General features: G+C 49.9%; 1 protein-coding gene across 1 annotated transcript in view; it reads right to left on the bottom strand.

The window, feature by feature from the left end:
• Positions 1-3,545, bottom strand: part of MFSD4A (major facilitator superfamily domain containing 4A) — a 28,751-nt gene extending 25,206 nt beyond the window's left edge. Inside the window, exon 1 of the mRNA XM_045841446.1 lies at positions 3,241-3,545. Coding sequence (XP_045697402.1) covers positions 3,241-3,470 — 230 coding nt within the window. The 5' untranslated portion in view covers positions 3,471-3,545. The remainder of the gene's footprint in view (positions 1-3,240) is intronic.
• Positions 3,546-14,738: the final 11,193 nt, after the last annotated feature.

Genomic DNA, 14,738 nt, shown 5'->3' with positions numbered 1-14,738 from the left:
CCCCTACTTCCACTGGAGTCTGCTTTGCTCTTAACCAGAGGACAGGGATCTTTGCGACATTTTGTCTTCGGGACGGAAGGACTGAGGTTCAGAATTTAAACCTGAAGCACTGACAGGACCTACTGTCCCCATCCTGCCCTGCCCGCACCCTCCGATCTCAGCAAGAAGCCCCAAAGGCCCCCAGCTCCCTTCCCAGGTGTGTCAGCTGAGAGACGGTCCACGCCTGTGCTTGGGAGTGCAGGGCATAACTCATACCCTGCAGAGTTCTGGTTCTAGAGACAAATGCCTGGGTTCAAATCCTGACTAGGCCTCTGAGCAGCTGTGGGACCCTGAGGCAAGTCTCCTAACCACTCTGTGCCTCGGCTTCCTGGAAATAGTATTACTCCTCAGGGTTGTTGTGAGGATGAAATGGGCTCGTACAAGCGAGGTCCTAAGAACAGTGCCCAGAACTGGCTAAGTGCTCAATAAAGACAGTCACCATTGTCACCATGACCATTGTTCCTTTCTGTGAGTAGCCTTCATGCCGTGAGATCTTGTCCACTGCTTGTCCAGAGCCCCCTGTTGAGTAAGGAACCTAAAGGGAGGCTCAAAGCAAGGAAGAGAGAGATGGTCCAGCCGGATGCGTATCTCTGCCCTTCTCTCGAGGCCCGGAACAGCGACCTGCCTCTTAGGGTTATACTCACACCCCTTCTTGTGCTCTGTGCTACACGTGCTCCTAAAAAGTTCCAGGTGAGGGGGCTTTTATAAATCAAAACACTTAAAACACAAGAACAAAAACAGAAAAATACCTTGATAGATTTCTAATTAAACCTGTAGGCAGATCACCTCACACCTGTCAGAATGGCCATTATCAGTAAATCAACAAACGACAAGTGTTGGCGAGGATGTGGAGAAAAGGAACTGTCAGGCACTGTTGTTGGGAATTCGGACTGGTGCAGGCACTGTGGAAAACAGTATGGAGGTTCCTCAACAAATTAAAAATAGAACTACCATGTGACCTAGCAATTCCACTCCTAGGTATTTATCTGAAGAGACCTAAAACACTAATTTGGAGATTCATGTACCCCTACGCTGACTGCAGCAAGATTTACAACAGACAAGGCATGGAAGCAACCCCAGGGCCCATCAACTGACTAATGGGTAAAAGTGGTACATATATACAATGGAGTATTACTCGGCTATAAAAAAAGAACGAAAATGCCATTTGTGACAACCTGAAGGACCATGGACCTAAAGGATATGACGCAAAGTGAAATAAGTCAGACACAGAAAGACAAATATCATATGACTTCACTTATATATGGAATCTAAAAAATAAACAAGCAAAACAGAAATAAATTCATAGATACAAAGAACAAACTGATTGTTGCCTGATGGGAGAGAGGCTGGGGAGGATGGGTAAAAAAGGTAAATGGACTAAGAAATACAAATTGGGCCCTGGGCAGGTAGCTCAGTCGGTTGGAGCATCATTCTGACACGCCAAGGTTGCGGGTTCAGTTCCTGGTCAGGGCACATACAAGAATCAACCAATGAATGCATAAATAAGAGGAATAACAATCGAGGTTTCTTTCTTTTTCTCTCCTTTCCTCTCTCTCCCTCTCTAAAATCAATAAATAAAGATTTTTAAAAGTACAGATTGACAGTTATAAAAATAGTCACAGGATATAAAATACAGAAGAGGGAAAATAGTCAAGAATATTGCAATAACTGTGTATGGTGCCAGATGGGTATTAGACATATAAGGGTGATCATTTTGCAAGGTATATAAATGCCTAATTCCTATGTTGTACACCTCAAACTAATATAATATTGTATGTCAAATGTAATTGAAAAAATAAATTAAAAAATACACCTCTAGGCAGAATCAGAACGGATCTTCAGTTTCTAAGACTTTCTGAGTCCCGCATGCACCCAGCCCTGCACAAACCCACAGAAACACTGGGAAAGGAGAGGTGCTTCTTAAGAGGAGAGGTTTTTGGTTTACAAGAGGATTTGGTAGTGGGGATAATCACTCCCTAATCAACAATTAGGGAGTTTTATCATTTGGTGGCTTAACGTGGGGCCATCGGTCTGGCACCTGTGCCCCTCTGGCATCAGCAGTGGAGTGGGGTGGACAGGAAAACCCACCCTCGTGGAAGCCTCTAGGAGTGAGCCAAAGGGGGTTACCCTTGGCCCAGACCAGCCCTCCAGAGGTTTCTCTGAGATAGCCCAGCTGTGGTTTTGTTCCCAGGCCGTCTGCCTCTTTGAGCCCAAGCAATCCAGGAAACCATGCAGCCCAGGGCTGGGACTAGGAAAATCTCCCAGCAGCTTCTGGCTTGCAAGTCATCTATCTTCTGTTTTGGGTCTGTTTTCCCAGCTGCACTAAGCCAGTGATCCTGCCACCCTTCCAAAGGGCTCCCTGAAGGTGGCCCTGTCCAATTTGAGCAGGAGAAGACTCTGCAATGAAACCCTAAAAGGAGTCCCTGGGGGCCATGTCAGGCACTCCAGACACCAACCCTGGGCAGAGGCCAGGGAGGAGTAACAGGGGGTGGGGGGGGAACCCTGGCACAGAGAGAGAGGGTCACCTTACCAAGCTATAAGACACCCCAGACCTTCCCTACAAGGCCCGAGTGGGGAGGTCCTGTGTGTCTCACAGGCAAAAGGGCTCTGCCTCCAGGGTCCAGGGCAGGAACCCTGGCCCCTTAAGGAACAGGACCACACCGGACCCACTGGCCTGTGGCCTCCGGGGGAAAGGGGCAACCTGTGTCTGCTGATCTGGGACTGTTGGTGTGAGCGGAGCCTGTCCCTGGGCGCTCTGTCAAGCCTCAGCCCTCTGGCACCTCACAAGGGTCCTGAGGTGACACTCCCATTCTCCTTCCACCTCACTTCCAATTCCACCCGCCCAGCAGTAGGGGCTAAGGACAAACATCAGACCCGCTGTGCAGGAGGGGGATGCTCCCACCTTTGCAAACTGCATTGCCCATCTCCCGTGGAGTGGGGGTGGGGGTGGGGGAAGCGGGGTGAGTGCTGGGTTTACCCCCTCACAGGGGTGAGTGAAGGCCAAAACACAACCCAGAGATCACCTTGGGTCCCGGGGGAGAGTTTTGCTCGGAGAGCCGGGGTGGAGGACAGAGGCAGCCTTTCGGCAACCGGGTCACAGCAGGCAGAGTGGGGAGGGGTGGTCGCAGCCCGGCACCGCGAGGACAGTGAAGAGGGAGGCGGGAGGGAAGGGTCCGCGAGCGACGAAGGCCGGGTACTCACGTCCGCTTGAAGACGCCCCCGATGATGCTTCCCAGCAGGAGGCAGAGCTGCTGCGAGAAGAAGACCCAGGAGATCTGGGACAGCGAGCTGTGCGTCTGGCAGCGCAGGTCCAGCAGCGTGGGCCCCAGGAAGGCGATGCACAGGCCGAAGCTCAAGAAGACGCTCCAGTAGGTGACCGTGGGCTGCAGGTTGCGGCGGAGCAGCCCGGACAAGCGGCCGTCGCAGCCCATGGCCCCAGCTGGCGGACGGACTGGCGGCTGCTGGCCCAGAGCGTTCGGTGCCCGAGTCCCGCCCGCCCGCAGAGGGCCAGCGGGGCGGGGGAGGCCGGCAGCTGAGGGGGGAGGGGCGGGGCCGGGAGGGGCCGGGAGGGGCCGCCCGGCAGGGGGCCCCGCCCCGGGCTTGGGGAGGTAGGGGTGGGTCTGCGGCCGGTGGGCCGAGAGTCCCGGCGCGTGCCACCAGCTCCCTCTCGCAGGCACCAGCCCTCCCTCCGCCCCCGCCTGGAGACCAGCCCGGAGCTGCTCTCCACCCCCACCCTCCTCCCACCCAACTCCGGGGCCCACCAGCGTCCTTACGCAGCCTCCCAGGGGCGGAGGGGCCTGAGTACCCATTTTAGAGCCGGGCACACCAAGAACACCAGCGGTCCAGTGTGTACAGAGAGGCTGGAGAGCGAGGTCTTCCAGCACTTCGCCTGGGCTCGGGGGAGCTCCAAGCTCTCCCCAGACACTAGCCTGGCCTGGACTTTGGCTGTAGAGGAGGCCCCTCACAGACGGACTTCCAGGGTCTGAGAGCCAACCCCCACCCCATCTTTCCCCAGAATTGAAGGCGAAATCTCCTACATATATTTTATTTTGGGAGGGTATCCATGGTTTTCATTAGAACCTCAAAAGGTTTATTGCCCTTTAGACAGAAAACCCCAGAAACTATCCATCTTCACCCATAGCTCTGCAAAAGGGCCTGGAGCCCATTTTCACCTGCTGCATCTCCTCTGCACCTTGGCCAGGTGCCGAAGGGAGGAAGGATGCTTGGTCCAAACTCTGTCTCTTTCCTTCCTTTTCAGGGGAGGGGAGTGGGACAGAAAGGGGAGAGTGGTGACCTGGAGGAATCCCAGGAGAAATTTGGTAATAACCCTCTAGGACAGAAAAGACATCTGTGAAAAATTGCTGTTTTGCTGGAAAAAGCCGGAAGGAGGTGGAGTGGGAGGATGCCGGCCTCCAGGCTGCGAGTCCTTGAAGCAGCCTGCAGCTGATACAGGCCGTCCCTCTCCCCAGGTGGTCACGGGGCTGGCGTCCTTGTGTGGTCCTGCTCTTGAGCCAGGACAATGGTCCTGCATTGTTCCCAGGAGGCAGAGCAGTGAGGCCTACAGTGCCACCACTGCCCTGGTGTTCTGGTAGTGGTGAGAGCCATTATTCACGCCCATTTGCCCCCTCCCACTCAGGGGGGCCAGGCCTAAAAAGACAGAGGAGATGGGTGGGTGCCCCCATGACAGCTTGGTACAGATGGGGACAACCAGCTTCTCTTGTAGGTGCTAGTCCCATCTCGCAGTGCCACCCCAGCATCTGCCCCCTCCCCCTGGACTGTGAGCATGGGGGCGGGGAGCCCCAAGGTCTCTCTGGCCTAGCTGATGTGTAGGAGATGACAATTACTTGTTCAGCGGTGGTAATGGTGGGCCTGCACAGCACTAGTGATAAGAAAGTTTTCCTCTGGAAAAACGAATAATTCACAACCACAAGCATTTGAGTGAGTCCTCTGTGCCCCTGCCACCAAATGCCAGGATCAGAGACGCTCAGAGGTGGAAGGAGCCGTGTCCAACTGAGTCCTCGATCCCCACGCCATCATTACTGAGAAACGCGTGTCAGTCCTGTTCCTGGCTGACGCCTTTTATTAATGGGGACCTCATTTGTCTTTTCCTAGGGGTCTGCTTCCAACGTGGGTCAGCTCTGGTGGTAGGAAGGGCTTCATGCTTTACTAAAAGACCCCTCCCTGTGGCCGCCCACTGTCACCACAGGACAAGCCTAATTGCGCTTGCACAGTTAGTCCTTCTCACGAATAATGACCTCGCCCCAGCACCTGGCTTCTCCAGACCAAACACCTGAAATCCCTTCCTTGGAGGCTGCTCCCCAGCGACCCAGCCTACTCATTCGGGTCCTCCGGCCACAGCGGCGGTGGCCCTGTTCCAGTGAGCAGCCTGCAGTGTCTGGGGTGTTAGGAGCACTCTGTAACGTGATCTGGGTGGTGGCTCCACATATGTAAACATATTTCAGTGTTCATGGCTGCATGCTTATGATTTCTACCTTTCACTATATGTGAGTTGTATTTCAAAATAATAATAAAAACAGACTGTAGTGAATGCGATACCCAACCCCACTACAGTCAAGGGCCTTTCTTCCTTCTTTTCTTTTTTCTTTTGTGTGGGGCCCTTGAATTGACCCATGCAGTAAGGAAACAAGTACAACAACGAGATACATTCTTTTTTTTTTAAAAAAAGATATTACTTCTTTATTTTTAGAGGAGGGAAGGGAGGGAGTGAAATACCTGTCAGTTGCCTCCCACGTGCAAACCGACTGGGGACATGGCCCACAACTCAGGCATTTGCTCTGACTGGGAATCTAACCGGTGACCTTTTGTTTTGTGGGATGACACCCAACCAACTGAGCCACACTGGTCAGGGTGCGATGAGATACATTCTATACTAGGGGTGCTTCGAGAGCCTGGAGAAGAAGAATCTCATTTTGCCTGGGAAGGCTTCCTGGAAGAGGGGATTACTGAACTGGGCCTGGAAGGATAAGTATATGAAACGGTTTTGCTTATTCTCTTTCCTTCTCTTTTTCAGTGTCACTATTTTCTGGCATCACCACCTCCAGGAACCTTTCTGAGAAAGATTCTCTCCAAGCCCCAAATTCCAACAAACCCAAGGTTTACTCCTTGCCTGCTACTGTCTTTGAGTGTCAGCTCTTGTACAGGGTGGGCAAAAGGAGGTTCACAGTTGTTTGTATGGAAAAGAATACAATAATTAATAAATAATAATAAAAGCATAAACTCTGTGTTTCACGGACTCACAAACTGTAAACCTACTTTTGCCCCATCCAGTATTCTGCGGACTGTTAGCTGCCTCCTCCTGCTGCCCTGCCTCCCCTGCAGCCAGTTAAACTGTGAGTTCTAAAGGTTGGGGCTATGTTTACCTGTATTTCTAACTCTCCCCTGCCCCTGATCAGGTGCCTTACAGATTGTCCTAGATCAACAGCCGGGGAAACAATTCACATAGTACCTTTACAATTATATTTTATTTTACATATCTTATCTACCAATGATGGCAAGTTCCCCAAGGGCAAAGGCTGTCCTGTGTTTCCTTTGTGTTTTGTATTCAAATCTCCAACCCTAACTGGGCACCCTTTGGTCATTATTATGCTTAAAGACAAACCTTGGATGGTCCCTTAGCCGCACTCCGATTCCCTCCTTGTAACTTGGAAGGGAATGACCCCTGTCCCTCAAGCTCTAGAAAGCGGCCCGAGACCCCCAAATACGGGAAGACTCAGTGGACTGGCGGAAAGGAGCTGAGGGAGTCATGGGTTCTCACCTCTTGCCAACTGAAATCTGTTCCTTTGCCTTAAAGGTCACCTCCTCTGGGAAGCTTTCTTTGACCTTTCTGGGGTCCCTCCTTGGGGCTGCCAACCTAAAGCACTGCTGACAGCCTGCATACTGCAGGCCTTCAAGGTCAGGGTCATGGGGTTTGCTCTCCATTGGGTGCAGGGGGCGACTCCTTGGTGAGAGGTGTTTGCCCTGCACTGACTCCCACTAGCACCTAGAAGTTGATATACAATAAATCAACGACACTTCTTGGGCCGTCGACAGGTGCTCTACATCCTAGAAACACTCACAGAGAAGCAAACATGGTAATATTACACAGAGAGCTGGACACCCTCACTAAGACCCTTTCATGTGCATCACAGCTCTCCAGATTCTGTAGTATATGAACCCTTCCTGCGCATTTTACTTTTCTTACGTTTCTATTAGAACTGAAAACCTTAAATGTAAAAAAAGATGTACGAAGAGAAAAGGTCTGATTATCTCGGCCTAGAGGGTTGTCACTGGAACTTGGGCCTTGGTTGCGTGCTTGGCGGGATCCTCTAAGCGACCAGGGGCCTGCCCTCCGTCCCCAGGGCTCTCTGGGCTCCGCTTGCCAGACTCTCGGGAGGCCAGGCAGGAGCAGCAGAGTGAAGTCTCCAGTTCAAGGTCATTAAGCACATTCTGCAGTTCCCTGACCATTCTGGGGCATGAGGTGCCCGCCCCCCACCTCTGGACTTCATCTTCTCAGTCCCCACCTCAGTGCCTTACTGGCCAGGGTGTGGAGAGTGGGCTAGCAAGTTCTGTCTGGGGTTGGCTGAGGGCAGGTGGCAGGCAGCCTGGTGCCAAGGACTGCACCCAGATGAAGGAGCTACCTTCCCCCATATGAGCACAAACAGCAGAGGTGGGTGTGTGCACAGAGCGCCTCCTTTCCAAATATCCGGATGAATCAAGTTTTCAGCCTGCCTGGGTGGAGGAAGGAGTGGTCATGGAAGGTGCCAGGGAAGATAGGAAGGACAGGTGCAAGTGAGCCGGCACAGAGGTACATCTTTGGAGTTAGACCAGTGGCCACACACATCCTAGAGGGAACGTTGCATAATACCTGGCATTGAGTTGGTACTGAATATGTGTTAGTGCTTAAAAGTGCTAGTTGAATCTAGCCTAACTCTGAGAGCTGGAGGACTCTCTGAATGGCCTGATACAATCTCCCACTTGGAAACAGAATTCCGTTGGCAGTGGCCCTGCAGGTAGGCACTCAGGCTCACCTTCAGCATGCTCCTCCGGAGAGGTCTGTGAGATCCGTGAACACCGGAGGCTCTTCCTCCTCTCCAGAATGGGGAGAATAATTGAGAAAACGTAGACAGAGTGTAACACAGGGGCTGATACACCAGGTTCTCAATAAATAATCCTCTTTCTCCTTCCTGACAACACAATCTGCTTGCCTGTTTTTGTGCACTAGAATGGCGGCTAGTGAAGCGTAGTCCAAGACCAGCAGCATCAGCATGGGGTTTTGTCAGAAATGCAGACTCTTGGTCCTGCCCCAGACCTGCTGAATTGGAAATGCTGGGGGTGTAGCTCAGTAGTTGGTGTTAATAAACCCTCCAGCAGACCCGGATGCAGCCACAGACTGAGAGTCACTGCTATAGAGCTGCAAAGGGAAATGTGTGGATCCCGTTCTGCAGAAAGCCAGCCATTGATTATCTGAAGACATTCTTCTTATTCTTCCTAAGTTGTATGGTTCCCCCCAGCATCCTCTCCACTTCTTTCAGCCATTCCGCATTTACCGTGTGTTCCAGACCCTTTGCCATCCTGAAGTCGCCATCATGTCGTGCCCTGTCAGTGACCCTCTTTAAAAGAGGGCTCCTCGCACGACGCCAGGGCTCCCCGGCAGTCTGAGCATCCCACAGTGCAATGGGTGTGCCGCTGCCTCCTTTCTAGAAACATTAGCAGCTGCTCACTGAGTGCCCACTCTGAGTCAATACGTGACATACAAAAACCTTTTGTTCACTTTTTATTGAGGTCAAACTTACATGTATTAAAGCACAAGTCTTAAGTGAACATGTAGAATTTTTACATGTGCGTGCATCCAGATGAAGATAGATATCTCCAGCACCCACTCCCAACAGAGTAGTGTGCTTTCTCAGTGTTATGTCTTTGAGGGCAGCAGCTTGTTTTTTGTTGCTGTATCATCATTAGTTCCATTTTATGGACAAGGAAACTGAGGCTCAGGAAGGCAGAGTAACTTGCCCAAAGTCACACAGCTAGTAAGTATTGAAGCTGAATTTTGAGCCTAGGTCTCCTGGTTCCAAAGTCTAGATCCTCCTCTCGTGGCTCATGAGTGAATCATCTTAGTTGCGCTCCCCTGCTCCCGAGTCTCATTTAATTTTGGTTTGCCCTTCTTGTCCCTGCCAGCCCTCTTGGAGGTCCCAGTTCAGCCACACAGCAGAAGGGCTATTCCTCTGGTTGTTCTGGAGTAAAGATGGCACCTTGCGTTTATGATGTACGATTACTAAGAGTCATGCAAACCACTGAGGAAAATATTGAACATAGTACACTATGCTCTGCCTCCTGCTCCCTGGCTCCTTGGGGCTCTGATGAGCTAGTCACTCTGCCAGGAGCTCCCCATCTGTCCAGGGCTGCCCCAGGTGCTTGCCTCGTGTTCCCTCCATCTCCTCATTACTGCCCTTCTCGTGGCCATCAGCTGGGGTGTCTGCAACACAGAACTGTCAGCTCCTTGAGGATGGAGGTTGGGTCCCACATTAATCCTTGCATCTCAAGGGCATGGGGCAGCCCCTGCTTAGCACATAGCAGGCATTCAGAAAATATTAGCTACACAAATGTGTGTTTAATTACTATAGCTTGAACTAACGAAAACTTCTGAGGCAAGAAATAATATTCACAGAGGATTTCATGAGGAATGTGTAATTTATCTATTTAATCAGTGGTGCTCAGACTTGGCGATACGTTAGAATCATCTCTGAGTTCAGGAAAGTCAGATGGTTGGGCTGATGAGGTCCTGCCTGGGTATTTTGCAAAAGCTCCCCAAGGGCCCTCTATGTGCAGCCAAGTTTGGAAACCACTGCTGCTGAGAGCCTACATCTCACCATCTGAGACTCACTCCCACAGCCTGCGGTGCTCAGGCCCATCGTTGATGTGCCTTTATGGAATTGTGGGCTTTATGTCCAGTTTGCATGCCCCTAGGGTAAGTTACTGGAGTTTCGGTGGGGATGTTGTGGCCACTGGGACCCCTTCATGAGGACACGTAGGAACGATTTCCATCGGGCATCAGCATCAGGAAAAATTGTGATTCTCCTGAGCAATCAGTTCCTGTTTATCTTAAGGATGCTGGGAATCAGGTGACAACACTGGTTTTCCAAGCTCGTAGCAGCTGCTGGAAAGCTCATGGCCACAGTCGCGGTCCACTGTTATCACCCATGTAGAATTTCGTGATATTTGCATTGTGTACTGACTTGATTCCTCTTTATTTTCTCTTCATTTCTTCTCACCCTCCTTTCCTTTTTTCCCTTAATAATGCTTTTACATTGAGCCATAATTTACATACTATAAAATTCACTCTTATTTTTTTTTAAATTTTATTATTTACTTTAGAGAGAGGGGAAGCGAGGGAGGAAGACAGGGAGAGAAACACCAAGGTGTGGTTGCCTCATGCACTGCCCCATTGGGGACCCAGCCTGCAACCCAGGCATGTGCCCTGACTGGGAATCAAACCAGTGACCCTTTGGTTTGCAGGTCCGAACTCAATCCACTGAGCTGCACCAGCTGGGACAAAATTTACTCTTTTAAAGAGTATGAGTCAGTGGTTTTTAGTAGTCACAAGGTGTGATCATCATCAACTACCTGACTCCAGAACACTTTCATCCCCCACGAGAGGAAATGCTATACCCGTTAGCAGTCACTGTCACTCCCGCCTCCCTCCAGCCTTCCGCAGCAGTGGTCTGCTCCGAGTCTGTGGGTGTGCCTGTTCTGGACTTTTCATATAAATTGGATCATATAGTAAGTGGCCTTTTGTGTCTGGGTTCATTCACTCAGCATAATGTTTTCAAGGTACATCCATGTCATAGCAGGTACCTGTACTTCCTTTTTATGGCTGAATAACATTCCATGGTGTCGATGAACCACCTTTGTTTATCCGTTCATCCGTCAATGCACCTCTGGGTCTCCACTTTTTGGCTGTCATGAGTAATGCCACTAGGAACCGTCCTGTGCGAGTGTCTGTGTGAACACGTTTCAGTTCTGTTGGGTGTTATACCTAGTGGGTGGGTTTGCTGGGTCATGTGGTAACTCTATTTTGTTTTTTGATAATCTTTTCTCATTAAATTTTTAAAAAATCTCACTGTATTGTATGTATCTCTGTAAGCCACTGCAAATCCTTCTTTTTGCAATGAGGCAAAGTATAAATATATAAATAAATCACAAAGCATCCCCAAGCCATCTGTTTAATAATCTGCACTAGAATTTTGCCAGGATTCTATATTGAGCTGCTTGGTCTATAGTTTCCAAAAATACCTTCTGTCTCTGTGAAAATCAGAATGTTTTCTCTTCTCCAGTGTCCTCATCATTTATCCGGGTGGTTTTCAGTCCTGCCTGCAGGTACTTCAGGACTCTGGTGTCTTACTCCTCTGAATCTGACCCCCAGAACTCATCAGCTGTCACACACGCTCTCACCATCTACCTTTTTCTCTATCGGGTGACACACTTAGAGTTTTACACCCAAGTGACTTGTGCACTTGGTTAAAAATGAAACCAAACAGAAGCACCTGCCATGAACTGTCCCACCTCATGCCCTGCCTCCTGCCCTGTCCAGGTCCAGTCCTGCTCCTGGGAGATCCGTGCCTCTAACTCCTTCAGCGTCTCATTCTGGGAGGACACTCCTATCTCTCCAAATAATATGCTGCTGCTGCTCTTTCTAAATGTCTCCATTTTATTAACATCCTCTATGGATCTAGAACTATGAAAGATGAGGATTTAATGCACATATGTCACCCAAACAACCCTCCCCTCCCCTAACTCCCAACATGGTTGAACAGCTATTTTCATTTAGTTTCCCTGAGATGAAACAAATTTGCTGCCTGCCTCTGTTGCTTTAAGTGACATGTGTGTATCTTTAGTCCTCATCCCACCAGCTACCGACCACAGTTCCACTCACTGCTTTGAAGGGTAAGGATGTCGCCATTCCTCCCCAACTTCCGCCTCCTGAACACCTACTTTAAATGCTCAGTGTCAACAGTATTTACATTCTCATTTTCTAATCATAGTTAAGTGTCCTGTGTTTTACCTATGGGTTGGTTCTAAAAGTTTAAATCCGGTCAACAATGTTTACATCTGTGACAGTGTAAACATTGTTTATGGCAGAGCCAGCAAAGTCTGATGACATTTCCTTCTTTTACCTGATTTAGGTTTTATAGAGTTTCAAAGTACGTTTTCTTCGTCCCCTCCTTCTTTCTCTTCTCCTTACTTGCCGTGACCATTCCCCCAAGAGTGTTTTCAGCATTTCAAGTACTCTGCTCTCGAGGCCCCGGTTTCCCCAGGGACCTTGCGCACGGGGCGTTCTCCCTTGTGCTTTTGTTTGGATGTTGCTTTCCTGCCAGGTTGTCATCAGCCTAGGATTTCTTCCTCTTGCTGGTGCCCTGGGCTGGTCCCACTGTACTTTGGTATGTTTTCTCCTCCCTGCTTTTCCTTTTCTTCTTTGTTTACTCTATTATTTTGCTGATCATATGGTCAAGTAATTTCTTAAGAAGGAGTGTGTGGCTTACAGGTTTTCTGAGTCCTTCCTTTCAGGAAGTGTCACAGCTCTGTCCTCATACTTGAATGGTAATTCAGATGGGTCTAGACTTCTTGGTTGAAAATTGCTTTTTTTCACAACATGTTGAAGGCATTGTGAGAACCCTGAGGCCAGTCTGATTATTTATTGATTGATGTATTGTTTTATTTTTTCAAGTGAGTTGGTTTAACTGCAGGAGGCACAGGGTTCGGGCTGGAGCAGAGACTGAAGGATGCACTGGAACAGGATGTTGGGCTGGGCTCACTGACCTCTGAGCAAAGGTCGAAATGGCTGAGTGAGAAGAACTAAAGAGATGAGCCACTGCAGGATGAGGACGATGATGGTGAGGGTGATTTACAAAAGTTTGCTCTTAAATGTATGACAGGCTCCAAGACAACACTGATTGGCAGCTACAGATGACATAAGACGTTATGACTGGAACCCAGATGTTCAAACAGGGATGGAATTAAGAATCGCCACTGCCCCGGGTACACGCAACGGCTCACTTTTTACCAGGTTCTTAATTCCATCTGTGCCCGGGGAGCCTCTTGCCTGGCCTTCCAGTTTCCTCTGCCTGCTCACCTTCTCTCATCCACCTCCTTGGCCTGCTTCTTGGGCCGCTTCAGGGGCACCTTCTTGCCACCTTCGTAGCCGGACAGGACACCTGCTGCCCCTTCCCCAGGCCCCGTGACGATTATATTTTTAGAGTTAAACATTTCTTCCCTCTGAGGATGTTTTCCGTGTCCTGTCTTTATCATTGCTATTCTGAAGTTTCCCCATGGTGGTGCCTTTCTTCATTCCTGGTGTCGGGTTCTCGGTGTCCCTTTTTCACTTGAACATTCTGCCCGCTAGCGTTGGAAATCATTTTGTCATTTCATTTGAGAATGTGTTCCCTTCTGTTTTCTTCGTACTCCCCCCGCCCATCCCAGACACACTGCTGTCCATCTCTCAGAACCGTTCTCTGCCTCCGAACACCTTTCACTGACGCTGCGGTTCTGTGGCCCCTCCTCCCGCAGCAGCCACCCCCTTCTCTGGCTCCCAGCTCCCGTATACTTGCTGAGAATGGCTCTCTGCCGTGGCCTCCCTCCTGTTCTCCTCACCCTTGGGCAAATGCACTTTTCTTTATTGCTTAATTATCACTTTAGTGGGATCACAGATGGAGAAATGGCAAACACATGTGGCCAATAGTCTCATCTTTAAAAAGAAATCTTCAATTTCCTCTTCATGTGACTCTTAACTTTTTCAGAATGAAGGTTATTCTCCTTGATGTAGGAGAATGAACCCAGTTAAGAGTTTCAGCCTTCTAATAAGCCCCTACAGGTCGGGGAGCGGAGGCCCCGGAAATCTGGGGGACTCCTTCCTCTCCAGCTGCTTTTGCTTCACTGTCTCTGCACTTCAGACACAGCTTCCTCATCCACCCAGTCGCCCCATGGGAGACCTTGGCCCTCTCCCATCCAAACGCCCTTGGTGTCTGTCCTGTTGATTTTATGTCCAGCGCTTTCCTGAACCTATGGCTGCAGCCCCACGCACTGCCTCTGTGTCGTGCTTCTGACCCATCATTTAATTCCAAACAGTTCCTTCTGCACGCTTGCAGCAGCCTCCTCACTCCCTGCCTGCCCGCCTCTAATCCAGTCTCCTTACACTCTGAATTCAGACCTGAATTTAACCCTCATTTACGCCAAGAGAGGGATAATTTAAAGCAATTAGTATCACCCTGGCCAGTGTGGCTCAGTTGGGTTGGGTATTTTCCTGCAAAGCAAAAGGTTGCTGGTTCAATTCCCGATCAGAGCACATGCCTGGGTTGTGGGCCAGGTCCCTAGTTGGGGTGTGCATGAGAGGCAGCTGATCAATGTTTCTCTGCCTCTCTTTCTCCCTCCCTTCCCCCTCTCTAAGAATAAATAAATAAATACAATCTTTAAAAAAAAACATTAGTATCGCCTCTACAGAGGGCTGTTTGGCAATGTCCATCAAAACTATAGCTGCCTCTGCCCTTTGACCTGCAGTTGCGCTTCCAGGAAGTTCTCCTGCAGCTAGAGTTGAACTTGTGCACAATGACAGGTACACAGTGACTTATTCTAGTACTTGTACCAAGCAACACAGTGTAGAAACCCAACTGTTACAAGAGACTTGCTAAATAAGTCACAGTACATCCATA

This window comes from Phyllostomus hastatus, unplaced genomic scaffold, assembly GCF_019186645.2.
Source record: "Phyllostomus hastatus isolate PE091 unplaced genomic scaffold, TTU_PhHast_1.1 phas_contig_36, whole genome shotgun sequence".
NCBI classification, from domain to species: domain Eukaryota; kingdom Metazoa; phylum Chordata; class Mammalia; order Chiroptera; family Phyllostomidae; genus Phyllostomus; species Phyllostomus hastatus.
Note: the sequence above shows the minus strand (reverse complement) of the source record. Positions and strands in the feature narration are given on the sequence as shown.